The 12,687-nt window shown below is 38.0% G+C and overlaps 1 protein-coding gene across 1 annotated transcript; it reads right to left on the bottom strand.

The window, feature by feature from the left end:
• Nucleotides 1-415: 415 nt before the first annotated feature.
• id1 (inhibitor of DNA binding 1, HLH protein) lies at nt 416-1,510 on the bottom strand. Its single transcript, XM_051122521.1, has 2 exons — nt 1,055-1,510; nt 416-942 (listed from the first exon to the last, which is right to left on the bottom strand). Exons 1-2 carry the CDS (start codon nt 1,403-1,405, stop codon nt 907-909), a joined length of 387 nt encoding a protein of 128 aa, XP_050978478.1. The 5' UTR covers nt 1,406-1,510; the 3' UTR covers nt 416-906.
• Nucleotides 1,511-12,687: the final 11,177 nt, after the last annotated feature.

Raw genomic sequence — 12,687 nt, 5'->3', positions numbered from 1 at the left:
TATTTTAATGTACATAGACTTTGCTGTTTGTTTATAAGCCATGCATTGTTATGTAGCCATATATAAAGAGTGGATACAGACAAACTAAATTTGTTTTGCTTTCCCCCAAAACAATCTCTATTACCATTTAAGCCATTAGACTAAAAAAAAAAAAAAAAAAAAAAAAAAAAAAGTTTATGATTTTAGGTTTTAGTCTGAAGTGAAAAGTCCACTTTCGATTTAACTCAAGTTGAAACTGGCAAATCATGTTAGCAATGTTGTAACATGCCACAGCTTAATGTTTAGCGTGTTAACTAGGCTAAACGACCTCTAACCTTGTAAAAACCCACTCATTTTAGAACTTTTTTCAGTGTTTTATCAATTCAGCCCAACTTCCATTCATTCTCACACAGAAATGGATAAAACAAGTCTGAAATAGGTCTCATTTTCTTGTTTTAATTAAAAAACACAATATACATTGTAAAAAACACAATAAGGCGTTCACATCATATGTCATTGTAATATACAATACATTCTTTCGCTCAGTAATCTGAGAAGACTTTACAACAAAATAGACATTTTTCTAAAAAGTTATCAAAACGTTGGAGAAACTTTGACCGAGAGGGAAATGCGTGAACTGTAAGTGAATAATCGCCATGGATTCCACAGCTAACACACACATCGATGCGTTTGGGAAGATCTCAGGGAGAACGTCACACTTCTCTTCTCATGTCCACGGGTGTTGTGACTCTCTACTGAAAGCTGTTTTCCTCTACGGCAGGAGAAGGAGATTCTCCCAACACAGTTCAAGGCGTCACAGCGGTTCTGGTCCATCATCATCATCATCATCATCATCATCACCTCAGCGCACCTTGTTCGTTCTTGGCGATGCTTCGATCAGCAGACGTGAAACCGGGAGCATCAACTTTAACGGCACATGATTCTGTCGTCTGAACAGCCGTTCTGCAAAACAAGAGAGGTAACGTCGTGAGTGGAGCCATTCAGACATACTGGTTATAAAGACGTCACTTATTTATCATGCATATTATTGATCTGCTATTGAGTTGATATTTACCTCAACAGAAATGCTGGCCAGTTCCGCGTTCAGAGTCGTGAGGGGAGTTCGGGGAGCGGAGCTCTGGTTCTTCTTGCTTTCCAGCTCCACCTGCAAGTCCCAGATGTAATCAATAACGTGCTGCAGGATCTCCACCTTGCTGGCTTTCTTGTTGGTCGGTAGCGTGGGCACCAGCTCTTTCAGTTTGCTGTAGCAGCTGTTCATGTCCTGCAGAAACATGGTCATCTGCTCGTCCAGCAGCGGGATCTTGCATTTGGAGATGGCCAGGCTCTGGTCGGAGAGGCAGCGGACAACATCTTCGCCTCCAACTTTGGTGCTCTTCAGCGCGCAGGTAGGTCCCACAACTTTCATTTCGGCTGTGAAGTTTGACGGCTAAGTCAAAGAGAATGAGTTGAAGCGATGCGCTCGTACTCCGTTAGGCTCTTGAGTCGACGAGAGTGCGATGACAGTTCACCACATGCTTCACGGAGCCGAGTTGTTCGCTATTTATAGGATGTCGGGGCTTGTGGGCGTCACCAAACACTCGTGTTTGCAGGCTCGGGCCAATGGGGTTTCACCGGAGTCCCTCGCTGAGCCAATCACGGCGCCGCTTTGTTATCGCAGTTACAATATGCTTGGGGGATGGTATTACAAATGGAAACAAATGTGTCTTCTGCGAATGATCTGTGGATATCCAGCTGTCCGTGCACTCCACAGGTGAAGCAGACAGATCAAGCGCAGGGTGGGGGTGGTCGAGGATCAACAGGCAACAGTTATTACTTTCAAATGAAACAAGCTTTCTTCGTATGTGGGCTGCTTCAAGAAACAAAGCACACTGTAAAATGTTTCATCAGCATCTTTGTTTCCATCCATTTAACTTGTCACAGCCTTTTCTGCCATTGCTGGGCGAAGCGTGCACCTTAAACACGTGTGCATGAAGATAATGTCAACATAACATATTTTAAGCAAAAACCAACAGACAGTGCCATACCTACTATATAACATACAACACAAAATATTACTTAAAGAGACATCAGTAAAGTCCAAACGTGAGGAAAGCTTCAGTAGACATGAGTAACACATATGATAAGGGAATAATTTCCCAAATAATCATATGCTGTCCTTTCAAAGATGGGGGAAATGTTTTTAAAATATTACTTTACAATAAGGTTCATTAGTGGACTGCATCAGCTAACATGAACTAAGAATAAACAACACTTCTGCAGCATTTATTCATCTTAATGTTAATTTCAGCATTTACTAATGCATGATTAAAATCACAAGATGTGTTTGTTAAGGTTAGTTAATGCACTGTGAACTAACACGAACAACTGCTTTTATTAACTAACATTAACAAAGATAAATAAATAGTGTAAGAAATGTATTGTTCATGTTAGTTAACACATTAACTAATGTTAACAAATCATAACTTATTGTAAAGTGTTACCAAATGTTCATAATTAATCTTTAATCTTTAAAAAAGACTCATTTTTGCTATATTTAAGAAAAATAAAAAGGAGTAAGCTTTGCCAAACAAACTTTTTTATTTGCTTTTCAAGAATTTTACACTGTGAACTAGAGCAGCAGTTCTTAAAAACTGTTTTTTCACATTGCATTTTAAGCCAAAAAGTTATAAATTAATAAATCGTTGCTTAATATCAAATATTTGTCTTGTGGTTTGTTTGCAATCTGATAGAATCGTGGTGCAACAAGGCGTGATATGAAATTCCGTGTTTTTCAAAACATTAATTGTTAAAAGTGTGCATGCTAATGACATTTCTCCAGCTTTAAACTATTATGCATGCACGGCAAAGTATTCACAGTCCATTATCGTGCACTAAGCGCTGAGGTTTGGTGTGCAATCCAATCTCATTTTTTTCAAATCTGTTTATTACCCAGCATTGTCTTTCTTTGAATGCGTTTCCTCGCGCAAACGTCCAAATTCCTTCATATGTGCGCGTCGCCTTGAGCTCGCACTCGCATAACTTTGCATTGCTGTGCTCTGATTCTTCCCCCAGATTGTCCAAACAAACCGAAGCAGACTGCCGGGCGCCAGCGCCGTGACGTCACCCATTCATTCGAGCCTTGACGCCTGTCAGCCTGGCGCCGAGCGGGCGGTCTCTATAGCAACAACAAACAACAGGCTAGCATCCCTCCACTCTCCCCCATTCACCTGCGCGCTGCGGAATCCTGAGAACAAACTGGTCAGCGCTCATTTATCACTTAAAACCTCTGATGCGATTACCGCTCCGCGCACCTGCAAACTGCCATTGTCGTCCCGAAAGACTCTTGTAAAGACACAAAAGTGAGAGACAAAGTGAAAAATAGCCTATTGAGCCAGAGGGGGGGTTTTAGATTCCAGGGACGCTTTTATTTAATTGCAATTTTTAAGAAAGTGAACTTTTTTTTTTGTTTTAATTTAAGAAAGGAAGTTATGCGTTCTTAATTCGTGTAGTGATATTTGTAAAATAATAATAATAAAAAAAAGATGCAATGTGCAAAAAAAAAAAAAAAAAAAAAAAAAAAGAAAAAGTAAAATAAAACTTAAAAACACATGCGTAACGTGCGCACTTTATTTTTTACCGACGCCTCGTACACATAGCAGTACATCCTGCAGGAGTTAGAGGGACTGGAGCGTTTCTGGCTCGGTCACAGCTGAGCGGGGTTGAGGGGAGGCGGAGGAGGAGCTGAACAATGGGAGTGCAGTATCGGGACTGTGAGAGAGAATCTCGGCTGGAGCCGACGAGTCTGGAGCGCCCCTCCACTCGCTCATCCCGCTTTTGTTCAGCTGCGCAAGCTATCAGCACTTCCTACCGACTCCAACAATAAGCCCTCACAGCTGGGCTCTCCAAAGCCTGTTTACTGCACATCAAGGCAAAGAGAGGCAAAGAGTGTAACATCCCCCTTACACACACTCACACACCCTTATGAACTCTTGGTAAAATATAAAACATATTCTTAGAAGTGGAAAAAGGAAGTTCAGAGAAAAAAAAGTTACAAATTATATACGCTTTATTATTTGATGACCTGGCCACTGGACAGCAATCGCTCCTTTTTATTCGTTCAGTAAAACTTTATTTTATTTTAAATGTAAAAAAGCATTTTTAAAAATAATGGTGAACCCAAGCTGTTCTCATTCTGATGTGATTTACAGCTAGTTATTTCTCACAATATGTTCTACAGCAGAAAAAGCTGGTGCGGGATGAGTGTGAATGCTCTTCTTCTTCTTGCAGCATCTGCATGCATCTTTGACTTTTCCCTCTCATGGGAAGAGTGGCCTCGGATAATTGTCCTCGAGGGAATCACATCCTGTCAGAAGTCATGTGATCGCTGTCTGACAAGGCTGCAGTGTTCTGTGCTGTGTCATCTGCTGGCTATGAACTCTTTAATTCACAACATCACAGCCACACAAAGCAGCAGACAGGGAAAGGAAGTGTTCAATGCAAAGCGCAGTAAGACAATACGGTTTACTAGGAACAGACCTAATTAGCTTGCGTGAGTCATACTATGACACAAAGTCAGTGCGAATAGCTTTTCACAACACATTTGACTTCCGTAGTATGACGTATTTTTTTAAACTGGGTAACTGAGGATGGGAACCGATTTGATCTTTTGGGAATCGATTGGAAGGTGGCTGTTGAAAGCCAAATTAAATGTTTGGTTAACAGCGATTTGGAGATAATTTTACACGTATTCTGAGGCCTAAGCGAGGCCTAGTAATATCAGTTATCCAAACCAAATGTAAAGCATTTCCTCCGTTTTTTAAAGGGGTAGTTCAGCCAAAATGAACATTCTGTCATTATTTACTCAACCTCATGTCGTTCCAAACCCGTGAGACCTTCGTTCAGCTTCAGAACACAAATTAAGATATTTTTCTGCAGATATACTCTGCATAGATAGTAACGCAACTACCACGTTCAAGGCCCAGAAAGGTAGTAAGGACATTGTTAAAATAGTAGCAAAATAGTTAATGTTATTAATATATTAATTATATGTTTCTATTAACACTTTAAATAAAAAATAAAATAAAAAGATAAATGTAACATTTTTAATTGTTAATTTAATTAAGTATTGCTATTATTAATATGTTTCTATTAACACTTAAAATAGAAAATAAACTAAAAAGATTTTGTATATTTTAAATATATTATTTTAATTTTAAATATTTTAAATATTTAAATATTTAATTAATTAAAATAAAAAATAATAATTGAAAGAATTTAAAATAATAATAAAAAAAATATTTTAACTTTGAAATTCCTGCTTTTTATTGCATTTTTTTTTTAAATAATCAATTTAAATAAACAAATCAAAATGATAGCCCTAATTTTACATTTGGCCATATACATCATTTTGTTTTTCTGCAGTTTACTTCCTTTTATTGAGTTGTAAACAATACAAATAACACAAAATGTCAGGCAAACACAGTTGTACACACACACACACACACACAACAAACAAACAAACATTAAATAAATAAACAAATAAATAAATAATCTTAAAATAAGTAAAGTAAATAATAATAATATTTTTACTGTATTTTAATCAAATAAAAACAATTATTCCAAATGCTCATTTAATTTAATTTAATAATTTAATTTAATTTAATGTTAAATACTACAGACTAACTCTAAAATATAACAAATAAAATCTAATTTTGTAAAAAATGTATTAAATATAATAAAAACAAAAATATAAAAATCATTATAACACACTTTATTTATTTATTTATTTGGTTAGTATGGAAGCGTGTTTCGGCCACTGAATAAAAAACAAAACAAAACATATACACACACAAACAAACATTAAATAAATAAATAAACCAATCTAATACTTTATCTTAAAACCATTATTATTACCTTAATTTTATGAAGCTACGAGAATACTTTTTGTGCGCAAAGAAAACAAAAATAGCGACTTTATTGAGCCTTTTCCTTCGTCAGCAGTACTACACGCATGCTTCATGATACTGACGTGAACGCAAGTCGAAAAACTGACACGGAAGAGAAGAAATTCTTGATTAAAGTTGTTATTTTTATTTATTTTTCATAAAATTACAGTTGAACCACTCATGTCACATGGACTATTTTAACAATGTCCTTACTACCTTTCTGGGCCTTGAACGTGTCAGTTGCGTTGCTGTCTATGCAGGGTCAGAAAGTTCTCGAACTTCATCAAAAATATCTTAATTTGTGTTCTGAAGATGAACGAAGGTGAGTAATTAATGTCAGAACTTTCATTTTTGGCTACTATCCCTTTAAAGTTGGCGTGAAATCTTTCTGCCTCCATCCAATCAACAACCAATGTCTAGATATTATCAGGACTCGGTCCTGATGATATGTCAACGGTCCTGACATATACCACTCCTTCCTACATATTGGTCCTGCTGTAGCAGATTGTGAACGGCGGTCTCCCCGCTCGCCACACACTTTCACACTCCACACTCTCCGCCTGGCTCCCACACACACTATCAAAGTGCCTTAATGGCTCCTAATTAGCTCCCCATCTGCTGGTGACAGAGCACCGGTGGCATGCTGAAGCCCCATTCAGAAAGTGGGCATTGTGTCCCGGGATCGTTTCCACTCCATTGGAGATTGCCTGGAGAGGACTTGGACCTCTGGGAAGGGATGGGACAGGAGAGCCAGGGTTACGGAGAGGGAGGAGACGAGCTCTGGACTCCGGGAGGCGCACGGGATGGGACGGGGGAGGAGGCCGGCGCACAAAGGGCGACAGTGTTGCGGCTTGTTGCAAATCTAATAACGTCGGAGCTCTTTCTGTCCCCTGGATGCCCCCCGCCGCCCCCCGCGCACACAAACACATTTTGTTTTCCTCCTCCTTTTTTCTCATGCTCATTGGCGACAGCTCTTCTTCTTCGAGTTAATCTGTGACTGTGTCATCTTCTGAGAACAGACGTTTGTTTTGTGCTGTTAGTGGGGTAATAAATGCAACCAGACAGCACCATATTAACATCCTCGAAAAGCGACAGAAGGCAGAGCTTCTGAAAGAGCCCAAGTGGTGGTAACGTCCGGTCTGCGTGGCGTAAACAAAGCGTATACAAAGTGGACACTACAGCTGCGGTCACATTTGCCATTGTTCGGTGCATTTTCATGTACCTAATCCAGTCATTTCAATAGGAATCCGTACGATTCCAATGCAAATTTTGCAACGGGTTCAAGGATATGACGCTAAGGCTTCTTAGTTTGACGTACTACTGAATACGGAAAAAAAACCCACAGGGAAAACACATGTGGAAGCTGCTAAATCAAATAGAGAAGGTCTTAGTAAGAAGGAAAGGGTGGAAAAGTTTGACAAACTAAAGTTAATAGGTGCTAAAGATACATACGAGCATTAATTAAGATATTAGCCTATTATTTCACCTACTTGACTGGAAATAATAAGAACAAATAAGAATGTTGTCAAGATTCTTGCCCTGGAAATCCTGGTTCAGTTTGGCCAACCACAAACACAGTTTTTTTGCACTCTTCTCCCTGATTTGTACTAACTTTTGGCAGTCTGTAGTACTCCAAATGTTTATCTGGGTCTGACCGATTAGTACAGCCCAAAACATGACAATAATTGACCAATTTTTCAGCAGTGATAATCAGCAAAATATGCGAGTTTGGTTTGGTTCAGTGGCATTGTTTACATTCAATGCCTCCAATATGGCCGACTGATGACGCATCATGAAAACACTCTATTCAGCTGCAGCGACAGCTGGCTGCTTTTGTCCATATAAGAAATTTTTCTGGAAAGTCATATGTCCTATTACTCCTATGAGTCTTACTTGTGGACTTTCTGCGCACAAATCACATGTGCGAGTTTAAAGAAGTAGTTTACTTCTAGAACAAAAATGTACAGATAATGTACTCACCCCCTTGTCATCCAAGATGTTCAAGTCTTTCTTTCTTCAGTTGTAAAGAAATTGTTTCTTGAGGAAAACATTTCAGGAATTATCTCCATATAGTGGACTTCAATGCAGATTAAACGCAGCTTTAAAGGGCTCTAAACGATCCCAGCCAAGAAAGAAGGGTCTTATCTAGCAAAACGATCTGTTATTTTCTAAACGAACTGACAATTTATATAATTTTTAACCTCAGACACTTATCTATTCACTGTGATGTGCATGCAAACTCTGTGTAATCCACATCAATACAGTTAGGGTAAAACTCCCATCTTGTTTTATTCGCCCTGTTTTACCTTCTACCTTTTTTTAGGATGATTTTGAAGATGGAGAAGAAAATGAGATGGGAGTTTTTCGACATACCCTAACTGTATTGACCCGGATTACACAGAGTACGCATGCGCACCGCAGAGCTAGACAAGACGAGCGTTTGAGGTTAAAAAGAGGCAACAAGCCTCCAAGTAGCAGTATTACAGTAGTATTACAGTTTCCATTAAAACCAATACAAGTCCCATTATAACTAGTAAAACCATTACAAACCCAGGGATTTTTTATGTCTACAAACATTTTTGAAAATGTCTTTATGTGACCGCACCTTTAGGCACTTTTTCCAGCATTACGTGATCATTTAGTGTGCATTCAAAAGTCCAGGTGGATAGAAGTCAATGGTTAAAGATGTTTAGATGACTGTGGTCCCACCTCAAAACAAGAAAAGCTGAATGTTGAAAAAAACAAAGAAAAAAAACATGTGGAAGCTGCTAAATCAAACAGAGAAGGTTTTAGTGAGCAGGAAGGGTGGAATAGTTTGACAAACTAAAGTTAATAGGTGGTAAAGATACATTTGTTTAGAAAATGACAGATCGTTTTGCTAGATAAAACCCTTATAAAACCCTTATTCCTCGGCTGGGATCGTTCAGAGCCATTTGAAGCTGCATTTAAACTGCATCTAGGACGTTCAAACTCTCGTGCACCATTTAAGTCCATTATATAGAGATAATTCCTAAAATGTTTTCCTCAAAAAACATAATTTCCTATTGGCTGAAGAAAGAAAGACATGAACATGTTGGATGGCAAGGGGGTAAATAAATTATCTGCAGCTGGATTATTATGTGTTATATTATCAACACTCCAAATTAACACTAGAACGATTTCATTGTAAATATCATGATTATTGTCAACACCCATGTGTGTATATAATGTAGAAAGCTTGTCAATAGGAAAACAAAGCCAAAACCCGGACGTTTTAGGTAATAACGAAATCCTGGCCAGGACATGTCTGGGAAAAAGAGGGTGTGTGGTCACCCTACACTATTGATAATAGACAGTGAAATCCCTGCTGAGAAACCATCACAGAAATTCTAATGGTTTTCACTACAAATACCACTATAAACCATTCAAAATGCTTTGGGACAGATTCCATTAGGATTATTGGTTTCAACAAGCCACCAAGTAGCAGTAGAAACCCACAGGGTCCATTACAGTTTCCATTAAAACCAATACAAGTCCCATTATAACTAGTAAAACCATTACAAACCCAGGATTTTTTTTGTCAACAATCTTTTTTGAAAATGTCCTTATGTGACCGCACCTTCAGGCACTTTTTCCGGCATTACGTGATCATTTAGTGTGCATTCAAAAGTCCAGGTGGATAGAAGTCAATTGTTAAAGATGTTTAGATGACTGTGGTCCCACCTCAAAACAAGAAAAGCTGAATGATGTTCTCGCCTTGCCCTCATTTACATCACATTGCCATTGAATAGCCAGATCCAGAGGATGTGTGTGTGTGTGTTTATGGGAGACCAGCTGCTCACAGCTGGGGTATAATGGCCAAGTTTTGGAGGGAAGACCCTTACTACCGGGCAGCTGTCACCACCAGCAGGGGAGAGGGACAGAGGCCATTTAGCCAGAGACCCTCTGGAGAGCTTCTGCTCGCTCTATTCTAAACTCAGATCTCCCTGCGTGTCAGGTGCAGTGCTATTTCCGTTATCGCACGGAGCTGTCAAAAAAGGTGCCGTCAGCAACTATTCGTGGTCTTGCAGCTTGTCGCAACTTGTTGCTTATGGAATGGTCGGGTTGCGCCTAATAGATCTTTGTGTTCTCAGATCACCTGACTTCCTCCGCATACCTCTACGTGCGAAAATACCACCGAACCCATCTGGATGAAAGTATGTCCCAAAGATGGGTGTGATGACGGTGGCAGCTGTGCTCCCTTCACAAAGCCCTATTCAGAGGAAAGGGGACAATACCGAGGCCTGGTTACTCTCTCTTCAGTTCCACGCGAAGATTAATTCCTCAAATCCGTTTTCCCAGTGGCAGTCGCGAAGAATGGGAAGCCCTCCTGTTTGTCAAAGCGTATTGTGCCAGTCGCCTGAGAATGAAACCCGTTGATGGTTCTGATAAATGGCCGCCGGAGTTGACGCTGAACAGACCTTTCCAGCTCTTTTGTTTTCAGTATTGCATCTATGTAATCTGGATTATTGTGGATTGTGCGATCGTCCCCCTCTGGGTGGTACGGCACTCTCAAGATACTTTGATTTGACTCGTATAGCCATTAAAGGAATATTCAGGGCACTTGTGGGATCATGTCGATTACCACAAAAATACATTTCAACCTGCGCTCACAATAATAGTGAATCGGGCCAATCTGAAAATGTGTAGTAAAGCCATAATATGTAAACAATAATACGTTTTAGCAAAGTTCTAACTGATTTGTATGGACGCTTCCGCCACTGAATAAAAAAAGGTTATTGTGACTTTTCATTTCACAATTCTGACTTTTTTCTCAGAATTGTGAGATATAAGTGTTAAAAAACCCACAATTCTGACATTTTTCTTGGAAATGCGAGTTTATATTTCACACCTTTGGCTTCTTTTCTCACAATTCTCACAATTTCTTAGAATTGTGAGATAAAAACTCGCAATTGTGAGTTATAAAGTCAAATTTTGAGGGGAAAAAGACTGGTATGTTCTCAGAATTGCAAGTTTATATCTCACAATTCTGATTTAACTCACAATACATGTTATAGTAGTCAGAATTATGAGATATAAGCTCGAAATTCTGAGGAAAAAAGTCTGAATTGTGAGTTTATATCTTGCAATTCTCACTTTATTTCTTAGAATTGTGACTTTTTTTCTCATAATTGCAAGTTTGTATCATTTCTCACTTTATAACTCACAATTGTGAGTTTATATCATTCATTTCTGAGGAAAATAGTCTGAATTGTGAGTTTATATCTTGCAGTTCTGATTTTATTTCTCAGAATTGCAATTTTTTTCTCAGAATTGCGAGTTTGTATCAATTTTGACTTTATAACTTGCAATTGTAAGTTTATATCATGCAATTCTGAGAAAAAAAGTCTGAATTGTGAGTTTATATCTTGCAATTCTCACTTTATTTCTCAGGATTGTGACTTTTTTTCTCAGAATTGTGAATTTTTTTCTCAGAATTATGAGTTTGTTTTAATTCTGACTAATTAACTTGCAATTGTAAGTTTATGTCTTGCAATTCTGAGGAGAAAAGTCTGAGTTGTGAATTTCTATCTTGCATTTCTGACTATATTTCTCAGAATTGCAACTTTTTTTTCCAGAATTGCAAGTTTGTATCAATTCTGACTTTATAACTCACAATTGTGAGTTTATATCATGCAATTCTGAGAAAAAAATCTGAATTATGAGTTTATATCTTGCAATTCTCACTTTATTTCTCAGGATTGTGACTTTTTTTCTCAGAATTGTGACTTTTTTTCTCAGAATTATGAGTTTGTTTTAATTCTGACTAATTAACTTGCAATTGTAAGTTTATGTCTTGCAATTCTGAGGAGAAAAGTCTGAATTGTGAATTTCTATCTTGCATTTCTGACTATATTTCTCAGAAATAAAACTTTTTTCCCATAATTGCAAGTTTGTATCAATTCTCACTTTATAACTCACAATTGTGAGTTTATATCACGCAATTCTGAGGAAAAAAGTCTGAACTGAGAGTTTATATCTTGCATTTCTGACTATATTTCTCAGAACTGTGACTTTTTTTTCCAGAATTGCAAGTTTGTATCAATTCTCACTTTCTAACTCGCAACTGTGAGTCTAAATCTTGCAATTCTGAGGAAAAAAGTCTGAATTGTGAGTTTATATCTTGCATTTCAGACTTTATTTCTCAGAACTGTGACTTTTTTTTCTCAGAATTGCGAGTTTGTATCAATTCTGATTTTATAACTCACAATTGCAAGTTTATATCATGCAATTCTGACTTCATTTCTCAGAATTGTGAGTTTATATCTCTGAAAAGCCAGAAGTGCGTGATGTAAACTCGCAATTGTGAGACAAAAGTCAGAATTGTGAGATAAAAAAGTTGCAATCACCTTTTTTGTTTTTTTATTCAGTGGCAGAAACGGGTTCCCATAAAGGCTTAAAGCTTAAAATGAACACTACAGCTCAAATAATAGACCATTTTAACAGAAAAATAAAAATTCGAGCTTTTATGCATTTTAAGCTCCACATAGGTTTTACCTAAGAAACGATTAACCCGAACTTATTTTTTTACTTATAAACATTATGTCACAATTAAGTCTGTCAAGCCAGAATATTCCTTCGAGACACAATTAGTGATTGTTTATGAATTTCCACGTGTGGTTATGCTGGTAATCATTATGTTTTGCTCTTGCATATAAAAGTTGACTCGACTGCGGTGGCGACGTCATACTTTAAGAAATGTTTGCGACCGCTTCGCAAGCCTCGGGATCAACAGGTGCGAGGA

Source organism: Labeo rohita, chromosome 11 (assembly GCF_022985175.1).
Source record: "Labeo rohita strain BAU-BD-2019 chromosome 11, IGBB_LRoh.1.0, whole genome shotgun sequence".
Taxonomy (NCBI): domain Eukaryota; kingdom Metazoa; phylum Chordata; class Actinopteri; order Cypriniformes; family Cyprinidae; genus Labeo; species Labeo rohita.
This window is presented reverse-complemented; position numbering and strand designations above follow the sequence as displayed.

What these genes read in the sequence shown, in the direction of transcription:
- id1 (XM_051122521.1), bottom strand. Translation starts at nt 1,405, where the DNA reads ATGAAAGTTGTGGGACCTACCTGCGCGCTGAAGAGCACCAAAGTTGGA. An exon ending in TGGCCAGCATTTCTGTTGAG is followed by an intron (nt 943 to 1,054) that starts GTAAATATCAAC and finishes CTTGTTTTGCAG; the next exon opens with AACGGCTGTTCAGACGACAG.